The sequence below is a fragment of the Phytophthora sojae genome, assembly GCF_000149755.1.
Source record: "Phytophthora sojae unplaced genomic scaffold PHYSOscaffold_7, whole genome shotgun sequence".
Classification (NCBI taxonomy): domain Eukaryota; phylum Oomycota; class Peronosporomycetes; order Peronosporales; family Peronosporaceae; genus Phytophthora; species Phytophthora sojae.
The window spans coordinates 759,033-773,514 of NW_009258121.1; the positions used below are offsets into that span (position 1 = coordinate 759,033).

Below are 14,482 nucleotides of genomic sequence, written 5' to 3' on the forward strand. Positions count from 1 at the left end.
ACGAGTCGTAAGCCTTAAGTCGGGCGGCGCTTCTGCCTGAGAGCCTTGCCTGAGAGCCAATGGTGGATGTACCGATATGACTACAGCACTGTAGCGCTGTAACGTGGATAGGCGGTGGATAGGCTGTTTTGATGCGGGCCTCTTTTAGATTTTGATGTGGGCCTGATCTTGATTTGATTGTGTACTTTTCTCTCCAGTTTTCCAGGCGGCCTCGGCCTGGACGAGGCGTACCGGTATCATAAACTTCTGCTGTCGGGCTTGGAGGTCTAAGTATTTTTCAGCCACTTGCTATTTCAGCAGACTGTAGTACACGTGGAAACACAGCCGCTCACAACATGTACTTGCAGGCATGTGTACGTGTACTTGCAGCACTCGCAACAGCTAAGTGGTGGTAAGTCTCCGTGTGAAGTTGTACGCACTGTAATTCTGAGAATTTCGACGCTCGCTGCGCGAATCTCGACACGGGAACTTCCCCGGGAAGGAATGCCTTGCCTATCTTGTTGTGCCGGGCAGTCAAAGTGGTAGCGAACGTCGCGTTACTTTCGGGGGAAGTCTAAAGTACCCAGACGCCATGTCAAGCACATGTACAGCTTCACAAACCTCCATTTTGCGCTTGAAGCAAGCAAACCTCGCTGCCCTAGACCTCCACACCGAGAGATTTGGGGGCTTGAACGTGTTCATTGCAGTGAAGCACGAGGTCGGGAAAGCGTGAGAAACACAACCTACGGTAAAATCTACAACATGTTTTTGTACATGCACTGTAGCGCTCGGCTGCTATTATGCGAGTAAGTAAGAATGTAAAAAATAGTAAGAATGTAAAAAATATTGGAAATTATACAGAATTCTGCCCGAATAAGGAACGGGTGTACAACTAATAGCCTCACATATTTAATATTATTTTCCAGTCGATGCTGCGATAGGGGATGTGCAAGGTACTGCAAGGTACTGAGGTACTAAGGTGAAAAACCCAGTGCCAATCATCAGCTCTCCACCCTCGTTTGAAAAATGGCGCGCATTTAGCGATCTTACTAGACTTCAAACTACATGCACCGTAGTGTTAGACTCGCACTTTTGCTTTTGCACCTCGCCCCACAAGCCCACCTCCTCCCCCACTCCACCCATTTGACAGCGCTGTTGTGGTGCGAGGATGCCTGGTCAAAGGTTAGTGATTCGACCATACGCCACTGTTGGAATCATTCCGGACTCGTAGGTAAAGCTGCTCTTCAGTTCATTTTGAAATAACTAAATCAGTACATTGGAAAAGTATACTCAACTTAACATCAATTTATATATTCTGCGTCTTTATATATATCAGGCGTTCCTTACTCGGGCAGATTACTGTACTCGATTTTCCATCATTTCGCTCTTACTCGTACTTCGTGAACACGACAACGATGGTCGATAGGTGTTCTTCGTGTTGATACTTTAATACTGTAGCGACGCTAGTTGTCCGCATCGCGCGACTCGACCGGGAACCTTCGTCGCAGCCACTGCGCGAGGTACCGGAGCACGTCTTCCTTCTCCGGGTCTTCATACACGAGGTGGAAGAGGCCGTCGAACAGCTTGAACTCCTTGTCCAAGTTGCCCATCGAGGCGAAAAACCTGATAGCCGCCTGTTGGTCGGCGATGCCGTCGGCCGAGCCGGCGAGGAAGAGCATGGGCACGGCACAGAAGGCGCTGTCCGGGCTCGACACGCGCACGTCCTCCTGAAGCCGAATCATGGCCTGCAAGGACTCGTGGCCCGTGCGGGGCGTCAGCATGTCCATGGATGTCAGCGGGTCCGCCCGGAAGTCCTCGAGGAAGGCCGGGTCTCGACACAGCAGCTCGTGCTGCACTGCGGGGACGAGCTTGGCCTTAGGGAACAGGAGCGCGAGCGGGGCGGCGAGCTTCGATTCCACCCACAGCAGCGGCGTCCAGGTCACGCCGATGGTCGGTGACGCCCACACGGCCGCGTGGAATTTGTGTCGACCGGTGAGGACAGTGTGGAGCCCCACGAGGGATCCGAACGAAGTGCCTGCAATGATGAGAGGGAGTTCCGGGGCGACAAAGCGGTCTTTGAGCCGACCGTGCGGGTGGTGAGGGTGGTGGTGCTCTCGCCAGTAGCGGAGCACGTCCGGGTAGACACACTTCTTGGCGAACGTGACGAACGCGTTAGTGTCGTCGACGAGGAAGCGGAAGTTGTCGATGTGCGCGCGCGTGTTGTGCGCGTCGCAGTCGCTGGCCCCGTGGTTCAGCATGTCGTACGACAGGACGCCGAAGCCCTCCTCGCACAGGCGCTCGTACAGCGGGATGTAGCGTCGGCAGTGGTCTCCGAGGCCGTGCAGACAAAGGACCACGCCTCTCATGGGCATCTCCTCCGGCGGGAACAACGCGAGATAGTACAGCGACTGCCCCCGCCGGTTCTGGAATCTACCCTCGTAGGGCCGGAGGTAGGGCGGAATGTGCTGCAGCCTCGAGCACCCGAGCGACGAAGAAGTTGACGCCGACTTGGACGACTCCGACTTGGACGAGGCCTTGGACGATGTCAGATCCGCAGGCGTCGCCGCTGCCAGCGCCATGGCCACAACCGACGCGGGCCTCGGGCCTAACTGGAGCTTCTCCATCGTCGGGCGCCTCACCGGCGGCCGCTTGTGCTTGTGCATTGTCGGCCGCCGCACGGTCTCCGTCGGCCGCGTGTTGAGCGTGTCGCTCCGCCGAACTGGTTGGCCTCTGCAGTTCACCATGTTTTCGAGAATGGCTCTGCGTCAACTCGAGCCACTTGAGTCGCTGCTGCGGGCCCAGCCGGTGCGTTCGGAATCTGCTCGTGATGGCGGCGGGCACTCCGCGTGAAAAGGGAAGGGAGCTGGCGGTCGCCAGAGCAGCCATTGTATGTACGCGAGATCAGGCGCAACGATGGGGGGATGCCAGTCAGCTCGAGCTCGCGGAGTCGCGGTGGCGCGTGCGATTTAACCGGCGCCGGACCTTCGCCGCGCTCGGTTGTTTGAAGATTGATGGCCTGGAATCACGGCGTAGGTTGCTTGCGCGCTCCAGTTATTGAAGGCTCGGGAACACGGCACTGTATGATGTACATGTACTGTACAGCGCTGTATCGCCGGTATTATAGCGACGACTTCAACATGGTCCTATCCTACCTCACCGAAATCGACAGCTGATACCATATCGGTGGTATTTCTTAGGTCTTAGGATCCACTGAAACCCTCATGGCCAATCGCATTTGAGATTTTCATATTTGTAGGATTGTGTAGATGGACCCTTGAATCGGGGTGAAGGCTTGAGGGGCTAGGACGGAGCCGGTTGCAAGTGGGTGGAGCTCACCTCGCCATGGCTGAGTCAACTGGCCGAGGATACGGATAGCCATCAAGGTGCTGTCAGCGCAGTCGCCGCCTCCGCCCGATCTCGCGGGAGGCTCTGAGTCGTTTCGATGCGGAGGATCCCGCTGGTCCTGCACCGACCGCGATTTGAATGGGCCACCATCGCCTCTACATTCATGTGCAAGGCTGTGCCTGCCGATTTGGCCCGAACCGGGCAGTTTGCAGACGTTGCTATGGGTACAAGTACTAGTATATGCGCAGCTCGCTTCCAAGGCGTTGCAGTCCAAAGCTTACGTATGTATGCGGAGCTTCCGCAAGCCCTTTACTTAGAGGATACTGTGGAATGGCATTTATTCCGTTTGCGCGGTCGGTTCATCGCCTTCCTTCATCCGTTCATAGCAACCAAGGTACATACAGTAACTTACCCTGTTCACACCGCGAACCAAGGACTTCACCGTTGGGTGTCCGGCAGGGTAAGACGGCCGTCCACATGGCTCGTCACATGCGTTCGTCCATCACGGACAGGTTATCGGCATTGAGCGAGAGGTAATTGTAATCGATCCGTTTGCAAGAGTATTCGATTCATTTCATAGTTCTGCAGCTACTGCTATCCCGGTAGCAGAAGATGTTACCAAGTATTGTAGGTAGGCAGTGTTGCCAACGTCACTGACGCAGCCACCGCAGCACGTAGGCCACCACTTCGTCTCGCTCCGGGTCTTCAAAGACGCAGTGGAAGATGCCATCGAAGACCGCAAAGTTCTTGTCAACGTTGGCCAGCCGGCTGAAGAATTGCCGAGTCACCCCCTGATCGGCGATGTGGTCTTCGGATCCCGTGAGGAAGAGCATCCGCAGCTTGCAGAAGTTGCTGCCCGGCTGCTCGATCCTCTTGTCTTTCATGAGTCTGTTCATGGCGCTCATGGTCTGCTGCATGGTCCTGGCCGTGATGTCCTCGGTGGTCGCGAGCGCGTCCGCCTTAAAGTCTTCCAAGTAGGCGGGATCACGCCACAGCATCTCGTAGTCCAGCGGCGCCACAAGCCGCACAGTCGGCACAAGCATCGACAGCGCCTGGATGACCGTCGCCTGCAGCTTCCACGCCATCGACATCTCCATGCCGACGGTGGCCCCGCCCCAGAACGCGGCCTGGAACTCGTGGGAACCCGACAGCACCGTATGCATGCCGAGCAGCGCGCCAAAGGACGTACGAGCGGTGGTGACTGTGAGCCAGAGAGCGCTTTAACCTGAGGGAAGATGATTTGCTTGGCGAACGTGACGAAGGCGTTCGTGTCCTCCACGAGGTGACGGAAGCTGCGCACATGTCCGCGCGTCTTGGACGAGTCGCAGTGGCTCGCGCCGTGGTTGACCATGTCGTAGGCGATTACGCCGTAGCCGGCCTCGCACAGGTGTTCATACAGGAAGACGTAGCGCCGGCAGTGGTCGCCCGAGCCGTGCAGGAAGAGCACGACGCCGTGCATCGGCCGGTTCTCCGGCGGAAAGAGCGCGAAGTAGAAGAGCTACTGGTTGCGTGCATTGGCGAAGCGGCCCTCGAGGTGCTGCAGCGCCGGCGGCACCAGCACCACGTACGAGCTGTAGCTGGGCGACGGCGAGTCGGGGGTAACCGTGTTCATGGCCTGCTGCTCGACAGGACGATTGCAAAGTGATAGCCAGCAGCAGCGGAGCCGTGGAGTCCACCGGGGACATGAAGCGCAGCAAAAGCTCCGACCTCGATGGTGTAGCCGGAGAGCACGGTCTACTGTAGTACACTGTAGACCGTCTACAGTACATCAAGGGCGTCGTCGTGTTGCGCTTGGGAAGGAGCGGTCTCTGCTGCTGGAGAGGAGGCGATAAGTCTCGGATAAGGCGCGGCTTCTTGTCGGTCGCTTCCTCATGCTCTTGGAGTCCCGCCATGCAGTGGCGAGTGCTTGGCATGGCTGCAGCATGCAGCAAGGGTGAGCATGTACATTTCCTCCGGCACTGCAGCTGTTTGGGGGGTCTTGAGCAACGTGTTTGAGTGAGTAACAACCAGCGTAGCATTTGGCGCATAAGGTTGAAGTTACCTGTATGGCGATCTTCTAGCGGAGACTTTGGGGGCAGCAACGTCGTGTTCACAGCTCGCTGAACAAGAACACGACCGCCGCCGTCATGTTCATGTTCCCGCGGTTGAAGTGCGTGGACCGCCCGCCGGCGGGAGTGTGCCTGCGTGCATTTATTCCGACACCGTGGACGTCGGAAGCTCACGCCGCACAGAGGACACAGGACGGCGCGAAAGCTTTGAACGCTTATTATACGGCGCGCGCTGCCGTCCTCCGCGCCTGACTAAACTGGCTACGACGCGACATCCATCGCTCGTGCAGAGAGCCCGCGATGGTGTGGGGGCGAGCGATTTGCCTGCATTCAGCGCCTCGTTGACTCCATTCGTTGAGTCCTGGCGAAAGACGGCGGAGAGAAGAACACGCCGCGCGACTTGAACTGAACCGCTCGATTCTCGCCGCGTCTAGCGTGGCACCATCATCACCACTTCCCCAGTTGCGCGCTGCGAGCTGCAGTGTGCGTAGCTGCCTCTAGTCGATAGCAGCGCAACCCGCACCATGTCGCGCGCTGCGTGGGCTTCGCCGTCGTCGTCCTCGGGCTCCGTGAGCAGCAGCTCCTTCGGCGTGCACGTGCCGCCGGGCCTGCGCCACTTCGAGGGCAAGTTCCAGAACCTGCGCGGCCAGGGTCTCTTCTACTTCTCGCTCTACCCTCCGGCCAAGCGCGCGCTGCGCGGCGTGGTGCTGTATCTGCACGGCGCGGGTGACCACTGCCGGCGCTACATCCCGCTGTACGAGCGCCTGTGCGAAGAGGGTTTCGGCGTTATCACGTACGACTTAGTGAATCACGGCGCCAGCGAGTGCGACGGCCACAAGACGCGCGGACACGTGCGCAGCTTCCGCCAGCTCGTGGAAGACACGGACGTGTACGTGGCCTTCGCCAAGAACGCCATCTTCCCCCAGACCGGCCTCGCGGCGCCACCGCTGATCATCTCGGGCACGTCCTTCGGCTCTCTCGTGGGGCTGCACGTGGTGCTCTCTGGGCGGCATAAGTTCCAGGCTGCGTTCTGGGCCGGACCCACCGTGGGCATGGAGATGTCGACGCTGTGGAAGGTGCAGGCCGCCTTCATCCAGCCGCTCGCGTTGCTGCTGCCGCGCGTGCGACTTGTGCCGGGCGTGGACTACGAGCTGCTGTGGCGAGATCCTGGCACGCTCGAGGACTTCAAGGCCGACGCGTTGGCCACCAAGAGCGACATCACCGCGCGCACCATGCAGCAGACGCTCAGCGCCATGCACCGTCTCACCAAGGACAAGACCATCCAGCAGGCCGGCAGCGGCTTCTGCGCGCTGAAGGTGCTGTTCCTCGTGGGCTCAGAGGACCACATCGCCGACCAGGGCGTGACCCGCAAGTTCTTCGACAAACTCGCCAACGAGGACAAGGAGTTCAAGGTCTTTGACGGCGTCTTCCACAGCGTCTTCGAGGACCCGGAGCGAGACGAGGTCTTCGCCTACCTCTGCCGGTGGCTGCAGCGCCGCTTCCCCGAGCTCCACGCCAAAGCCCGTGATGCATGTATGCATTCTCCTCAATCCAAGCACAACTGCCCGAGTATATAGGTGATAGGACTCATTGATTCATCCGGGAGCATCCTACATTATAATATCACATTTAAACGTGACGTGCACTAGTGTTTACCACAGGGAAGCTGTGAAGGGCTGGCACCGTTGCTCCATACTCGTACCATCACCAAGTCAACCTGTTTTCAGGTCCGAGACTGCAGCAACTTGTTGAACGCGAGAAGGTGAGGAGACTGCTGCTGCAAAGTGGGCGGTCGAAACGTCGATCAAGCGTGACAGCCCGGAAGAAAAGCTCAGGAAGTACAGACCGCGGGGGAAGACTGAAGTGACTCACTTGACTGTCTAGCGGTCCTTACTCACTGTGAAGTGAGTATGTAGCCATCATTCGAGTGTACCATTTACCCGGTACGAAAGTATCTTCCGCAATTGCGCACTCACTTCAACATGCGCCGCGGCCGCCGCGAGCTGGACGAGCTCACCGCGGCGCTGGCGGACGTGCAGGCGCGCCAGCAGAGCCTGGCGCGAGGCGACGTGCTGTCTCGCCCCTCCCCACTCCCCGCAGCAGCCCATGACCTCGCCGCCCCGGCGTCCGGCTCGCCGCCAGCCGCCAAGGACATGCCGCGTCCGCCCGCGTTCCAGTGGCTCAAGCGCCGCGTCGTGCGCCGCAGCGAGCGCAAGGACAGCGCCCTGGAGGACTTGGGCAGCCTCGAGCTCGTCGCGTCGGCGTCGCTGGTCACGGTGCGCGCGCTCATTGGCCAGTTCATCGCGCTGCCGCCTCGCCGCGAGTTCCAGTTCGTGCACCCGACGACCAACGCGCCGGTGGACGGCGCGCAGGAGAAGGATGTCCGAGCCGCCGACCTGGCCTTTATCTGCATCGTGCTGTTGCCGCCGAGAGAGGTTGCAGTGACTGGAGACGCCCCCACTGGTTTGGATGTGGAGCAGCAGCACCGGCGGCAACGCCCAGACACGGCGCACCCCCAGCAGCCACAGCCGCCGCAGCAGACGAAGCTTCCATCATGGATTTCGGACACACGTGTGGCTGCACGACCAAGAACTGCTGCTAGTACGGTTGTGGCTGCTGCTGTTGCTCCGTCGAAGCGCGTTTTGCCAGATAAGGTGAGCACTACCCGAGAGCAACAAACTGCGGTCATTCGTGCGAAAGAAGTGAAGAAGAGCTACGCTATCAGCTTAGCTGATGGCAAGAAGGAAGAGGGGCATCTGCGCGTTTCACATAAAGCAGTTGAAGCGAAGACGGTGGGTGGAGGAGTGACGCCTTATCTCGATGCCAAGCGAGCCGGCAGTGCCGGACTGCGGGTGGAACGGAAGACGAAGCGGTACCATGATAAAAGCACAGATGAGAGTACTATTGTGGTGGTACCACGAGGGCGGAGGGTAGCCGCTCGACTTCCGAGTGGAGAAAGTACTCGCCCTGCATCTCCGAGCGAGTCACAATCCACCTTGGCTGCCACTGAAGATGCAGCAGTTGCACCTGCTGACGTCAAAGTGATGAAAGAAGAAGCTCTTGCTCTGGCGAGTTTAGCACAAGACAGCCAGGAAGAGGCACGTGGAGATGTTCCCCAGACAGCCTCTAGTTTTGATGCTGCTGCTAAGCTCGACCCTGTGTTGGAAACGTCAACCTCTTCGGAAAGGCTGATCAGTCAGACACCAGGGCATTTACGTCGGTCTAGGCGTTTCAAGACGCTTACTGCTGCAAAGCTTGCCGAGCAAAGTTGGAGTAGCGAGGAGTCGGAGCAGCAAGAAGTGGCCAGCGACGAGCAAGTCGAAGAGCTTGTTCTATCGTTCCTGGAGATTTTTCGTTCGGGCATGGGAGAAATTGGAGCTCAGCAACTTGATGCAGCGCTTCTGTACTATGGAATTGACTATCGCGAGCTTGAATTAAACGGATTGCTGTTGGCGCTGGATTCGGAGCTCAGTAGCCGATGCAATCACGTGCAAGGTGGCGTGGACGGACAACTCATGCAAGTTTTGCTGAAGATATTCCCTGTTGAGAAAGGAAATGGGATAGATCCCGAGTCCCTTCAACGCTTTGAATACGCGCTTAACCTGTTCGCTGGCATGAGAGGGTGGAAGTCGCCGTCAAAACTGCGGGCTTGCTGCTTTGAAGAGAAGCAACCTCTGCAGTTGATACCAGTTACCGACAGTAGGAGATTGAATTTGCTTCGTCTATCGGACAAAGATCGTCAGCTGTTTGGGATGGCGAGCTCGAGTAATTCTACGGTGGGGCTCGAGAGATGGCTAGCTGATGGTCTGGAGGTGACTTATATACTGTTGTACGGGTTTCTACAATCACGGAGAAATGCAGGGCCGAAGTCCCTGGCAAAGCTGGAAAATCTCCACACGCGCCAAGACCGCATTCAAGCGGCAACCCAGAAGCTCTCCTCTTTCAGTTTTGACGTATGGAAGAGATTAGAATTTCGCACAACAGACGTTGAAGATGTCTCCATGGTGAAGCGCCTGAACGAGCTGGTAAAAGGGTTTCTGCGCGATGCTAAGCAATACAGTCGAGAGATCGATGGGACCGTGTTCTTTCCTGCAATTGTCGATTATTTGGCCAGAAAGTCAGAGCAACTCGCACAAAGTTTGTCGGGGCTGCTCACATCAACTCATGGTAGTCGGGAGTCACTACACAGCACCGTGAAGGCGTACCTAGGTTCGTTACGCGGGCAACTGGAGCAGCATAAACTCCATTCAGCCGGTCCAGACGTCTACTTGTCAAACATCGGTTTGAAAATCGTTGACGTGGATAAGATTAATGCGTCCCGAAGCAGTACAGGCCTGGGAAGAATTTACATGGATGGGAAAGAGTCCATATTGACTCATCACCAGTGCAAGCTCATGATGAGATATGGGGGCTTGCGGGTACGAGGTCGGTGGGAAGAGCCGGAATTAATCAAAGGAGACATATCCAGGTACGCACACTGCTCTCTGCTTTAAGCATCATGCGCTTCAGTAACATTTTCCTTCAGGTATTTTTTCATTGGACCGAAAGAAGTTGCTCTGGAGTACACTTACTTACGAACAAAATCTGCAGCTAGTGGCGGCGATGAAATGCACTGGGAAGACTGTGAAACATTTGCGAAGAAAGAAGCACAGCATGCTTTTACCTTCTTCTGCAATAGCCCTCCGGTGGTACCTACGAATGTCGCGATCGGAATTGGGATCAATGTTATCCATTCTGATCTTCTTCCCCACCTTTGCTCGGTGTTGTCACTCAGCGCGGTGTTGCGGGAATATTCTGATGCAACATCGGTCTCGTTTGGATACTGCTTTGAACCGGCCATCCAGGCGACCCGAGTTGCTTTCCGAGTACACACAGAGTTTTCCGCTGGTAAACAAAGTTTCGATAGCGGAGCAGGCGTGTGGTGGGAACTTCCAAGCGCCACCAGAAGAGTGAACCGGTTTCTTGAGTCAGCGCAAGAAGAAGAGGTGGTTGCATTCTGTAATGCTGGAGGCTTAAGGTTCCTGCATTCGCTTTTGGAAGGACAAGAACTACCGTGGCACTTGGTGAAGTTCGGACAACCGTTTATTGACTACATCCGAGGGAAATGTGGACAAGACCCTGAGTATCTTCGCGAAGATGTCCTGCGGGCGATACAAGCCACTATCCCGGTGCTTCCTCACGCACCACAATGTATCACGAAGGAGAACATCCAGATTATTGTACATTTGCTAGAGGTACTACCCGACGCATTAGATATCGCAGACGATGCCGTTAACGCGCTGCAAGCAATATGCTCAAATGTCCAACAGCCCAAGTTTAACGGGGTACAAGGCTCATTTTCAGCTGTCATGATGACAGAAGCCCAGGTGAGTTTGGCGAGGGCTGACTATGTGTTTAAACTATTTTTCGCATCTTGCGAAGTACTAATCTGTACTCGTCTTATGTGCGTAGAAAGCGTTCACTACGCATTGCGGTCTGGAGATCCTAGCGAATGCTACCAAAAAAATGCAACATCTTCCTGCACGCAAGGAGTCAGTTGAGGTTGCAATTGTCGCTCTTCTGATGGCATATGAGCTTAGTGCAACAAAAAGTGGCCTACTCACCCATTGGCGCGATTATCTCGAGTTTTATGTCGGGAAGAAGGCCTGGGAGAGACATCCATCGAGCCCAACATTTTCGGCATTCCTTCTCCAGCAAATTCACGCCCATTTTTTCACGGGGAGATCGTTCAAAGAACCAGAGACGGAATCGTGTCCTTGTGGATGCAATACGCGTGTGGAGAGCAACACGGATGCATGTGTTGGTGTGATGACAATTTTTGGGAAGCTGATCATCACCGATGCAGGTGTAACGTGGGCTCAAGAAGAGATGCGGGGACCACGGGATTGCGTGTTGTTTTTGTTATGGAGTGTACAACAAGGTCACTGGATCCCCGCAATGGTCGAGCTGCATGACCTGTTCTTTCAAAACTTGTGGGAATTTCTTGAGCGCATGACAAGCCCGCACCAGTACCTACGGCTACTATCGGAGCTAACATCCCCACTTCTCGAGCTCTTGCAGCAGAAGGCTCACCCTTCGTTGCATACTGGAACACTACGCGTTCTGAGTTTCGCGTTTCGGCTGGCGGTGGACAAGAAAGTGTGGCTTATCTCGATGGAAACGTTTCTCGCATCATTTTATCAGATTTTGGCATGTCTCTGTGAGGATCCTTCGCTCTCACGCATGAATTTGATCATGGTTGATGTGCTGTTTCATTCGGAGTATCACCAGCCCGACCCCAGCAATATTTTGCTACTACTGCATGAAGAGCACGTGAACTTTGTTGGTGGATCAGGGCAGTTGTCTCCTGTGGCGCGCTCACGTACAAAGTCCTTGGTACAAACACTGGTTTCATTCTGTTCGTTGACTTGGAACTCGGTTCTTCAGCCGGTTTGTCAAATACCAGCTTTAATCACTCTTGGGTGGATGCTGACGAATCTCGAAGTTGCCAGTGATTTAGAAAAGTTGGAGGTGGATGAGGTCCTGCTTACTCTTATTGAGAGTGAGAGTACCGCAGTGTCAATAATGGCTTCTCGAGCATACGTGATGTTCCTTTTCCAAGGATTACTGTCGAGAAGAGCATTGGACGAGTACCGAGTGAAGCGGCTTTTCAATCTGCTTACTACCACTTTAGCTTCAGGATCTCGTCTAATGCTTTCTCCGAAACGATCAGGTGTTAATCGGGAGACTCCGGAGACGATTCAGTTCGCTGCAAATACGCAGGATTCTTACTCAATTCTTTACCGTTACATAGAAGTCAATAAAATGCGCATACGAGAGAAAGAAGTGGACCAGGAGGATGCACCGGTAGAGGGACGTTCACTGGATGCTGCTATCTGGGAGTCTAGTGAATGGAACGATCCCAACCGCGCTATCGCCGAGAAGCTTGCAACCCACCTGAAAATTCTTGTTGTCTACTCGTCCATGACAGCCAACGTGGTTTCAATCGGAGATAGCGACGAGTTACGGGAGATTATTCTTTTACTTGTGGTACGTATTTAACGATAAGCTTTGCAATCATCATCTTTACGAAAGGAAGCTAGCTAACTAACTAACTGATGCGCACCATTCAGCGGTTTGTCCGAGAACGCATGCACAGTACCTCTTACCATACTACGTTGCACTTGCTTTCGCTGCGGAATATCATATGGGCAACCCGTTTAGATGTTGCGAGATGGGGTATATCGGAATTGATTGAGGCTTCATTCCTTCGAAAGCTACTGCTTCTGGCCAAGGACAAACTACACCAGGTACGATATTAGATTGCGTTGTCGCTAGCTTTACTCCCACTCATAAGACCTCTTGTCTGCACGTAGGAATTGGCGTCAGGCGTTTTATGGGGCCTTGCGGATGCCTACGAGAACTCTAACGTGTTCATACTCTCGTTTGAGGTTGACGATGCTATGGCTACAGGCAGCTATTTTACGAAAAAGATCGGACTCGCGGTGATGGTCGACATTATGGCATCAAAATTGGCGAGTGGCCGATCCGTCGAAAATGATTCGGGCGCTCTGGCCTCCATGATTGCCAACCCAACAAGCGGTCCATTTTTCCTTACGAATTATGGGTATTCATTTACCCTAAAGCTGATTGAATCAATGCTGCGGTTGGTTCGAGCTGGCCACATGATCGACCCAAGAGATGAACACTCAGCCCAGATGGGAGGTGAAGTGTTTGGAACGTCACTGTTTTACGTACATCCAATCATTTATCGAGGAGAGAGAGAGCTCTTTCAATTATGTCGCGCTGCAGTTTACACGCTTGAGGCAATGCAACGGATAAACCCTGACTCAGTTCTGGACGAAGCAGCAAGAACGAGGCTGACAATGCTTCAACTGCTCGACTACCCTAACAAGCAAATTGCTAATTTTGCCGTTTCTTGCTGCATCATTCACCTGCAAACCCACCCAACAAAGTGCACAAAACTCTTCGAGGCTGAAGTTCAAGATAAGGTGATCGCATTTTTCTTTGACAGCTACCCACCGATCCAGATTGCTGCGTTCTCCTGCTTGAAGCTGGCTTTTGCAGACCAAAAGAATTTGGCCATTCTCCAGCTCAAACTTTCGCCACTCATTCAAAAAATTGTCTCGAGTTTGCGCAGCCCAAATTTTGAAGTGAAACGAAAGGTCTGTAAACTACTAATGCTGCAGGACTTTTAAGTTAAAGCGACTAACGAACGATGGTGTGGGCAGGTTATTTTGTTCTTAGTAGAAGCCGTATTTCGTCTGGATGATCAAAACTTCTTGGAAGGTGTCGCAGAAGCATTCGGCTCACAGGACAACAAAGAGCTGATAATGGAGCTTTTTGAGTCTTTCTCAAAAGAAATCGCGGCAAACCCTTCGGCAGGAAGTGTGCTCCAGCTTCTCGTAAGATTGATTCTAAAGCTAGATCTTGTTCATACGGGTGGTGATCAGCTGGTCGACGTCATTTGCCTCACGCTGAAAACCCACAGCAATGACACGTTTCTCCGCCCCATGGTACGAAGCTCCGAACGAACCGCACTTTGTAACAGCTACGTCCTTCTGACTCCTGTGTTGTTTCGATTCAGCTATTTAATTTTTTGCACCAGATAGTAACCCAGGGTGATCGCGTCAACTACTTGGAGCGGAAAAGCCGGCTCGATGCTATCACCCAGCTGCTATCGCAGCAATTGACGCAGAACGAGTTGCGAAATGTGGCTAGCATGCTCTTCCTAGCTGCAGACAACCATGATGGCATTCGTCACTATCTTAGTGGCTTCTCATCAAACTGTATCCCGAAACTTGTCGACGTCATGGGCGGATTTTCCGAGTATATCCAAGGTAATGACGTACCCAAGATGCAACAAGACCGCAGTGCACGGGAAGATATGGCAGAAGGGATTTCCGATGAGAAAGAGCCTGCAAAGCACCCAGCAAGTTACTTTTTAAGGGTGACAGCTGCAAAAGCAGTGTGCATATCCTTCTTTACCGATGACATATATGAGCAGGTAAGCAAGTCTACAACTATTTAGAGTTAGTACCTACCGAATGGCTAACAATTAGGAATTAGTTTCTGCAACTGCTGCTGCTGCTAGTTACAGGGCCCGAATT

At 54.3% G+C, this 14,482-nt stretch overlaps 4 protein-coding genes across 4 annotated transcripts; 2 read left to right on the forward strand and 2 right to left on the reverse strand.

Annotated features, from left to right (window-relative positions):
* Positions 1–1,442: 1,442 nt before the first annotated feature.
* PHYSODRAFT_517825 (hypothetical protein) lies at positions 1,443–2,558 on the reverse strand (the record flags this gene model as incomplete). The annotated part of the gene is made up of 1 exon (XM_009533742.1): positions 1,443–2,558. One exon carries the CDS (start codon positions 2,556–2,558, stop codon positions 1,443–1,445), a length of 1,116 nt encoding a protein of 371 aa, XP_009532037.1.
* A 1,416-nt stretch (positions 2,559–3,974) lies between these two features.
* Positions 3,975–5,009, reverse strand: PHYSODRAFT_250666 (hypothetical protein; the record flags this gene model as incomplete). Its single annotated transcript, XM_009533743.1, has 3 exons — positions 3,975–4,451; positions 4,514–4,822; positions 4,893–5,009. 3 exons carry the CDS (start codon positions 5,007–5,009, stop codon positions 3,975–3,977), a joined length of 903 nt encoding a protein of 300 aa, XP_009532038.1.
* An 887-nt stretch (positions 5,010–5,896) lies between these two features.
* PHYSODRAFT_250587 (hypothetical protein) lies at positions 5,897–7,044 on the forward strand (the record flags this gene model as incomplete). The annotated part of the gene is made up of 2 exons (XM_009533744.1): positions 5,897–6,905; positions 7,034–7,044. 2 exons carry the CDS (start codon positions 5,897–5,899, stop codon positions 7,042–7,044), a joined length of 1,020 nt encoding a protein of 339 aa, XP_009532039.1.
* A 310-nt stretch (positions 7,045–7,354) lies between these two features.
* PHYSODRAFT_317179 (hypothetical protein) lies at positions 7,355–8,180 on the forward strand (the record flags this gene model as incomplete). Its single annotated transcript, XM_009533745.1, has 2 exons — positions 7,355–8,026; positions 8,151–8,180. The coding sequence occupies 2 exons, from the start codon at positions 7,355–7,357 to the stop codon at positions 8,178–8,180; spliced, it is 702 nt and encodes a 233-aa protein (XP_009532040.1).
* Positions 8,181–14,482: the final 6,302 nt, after the last annotated feature.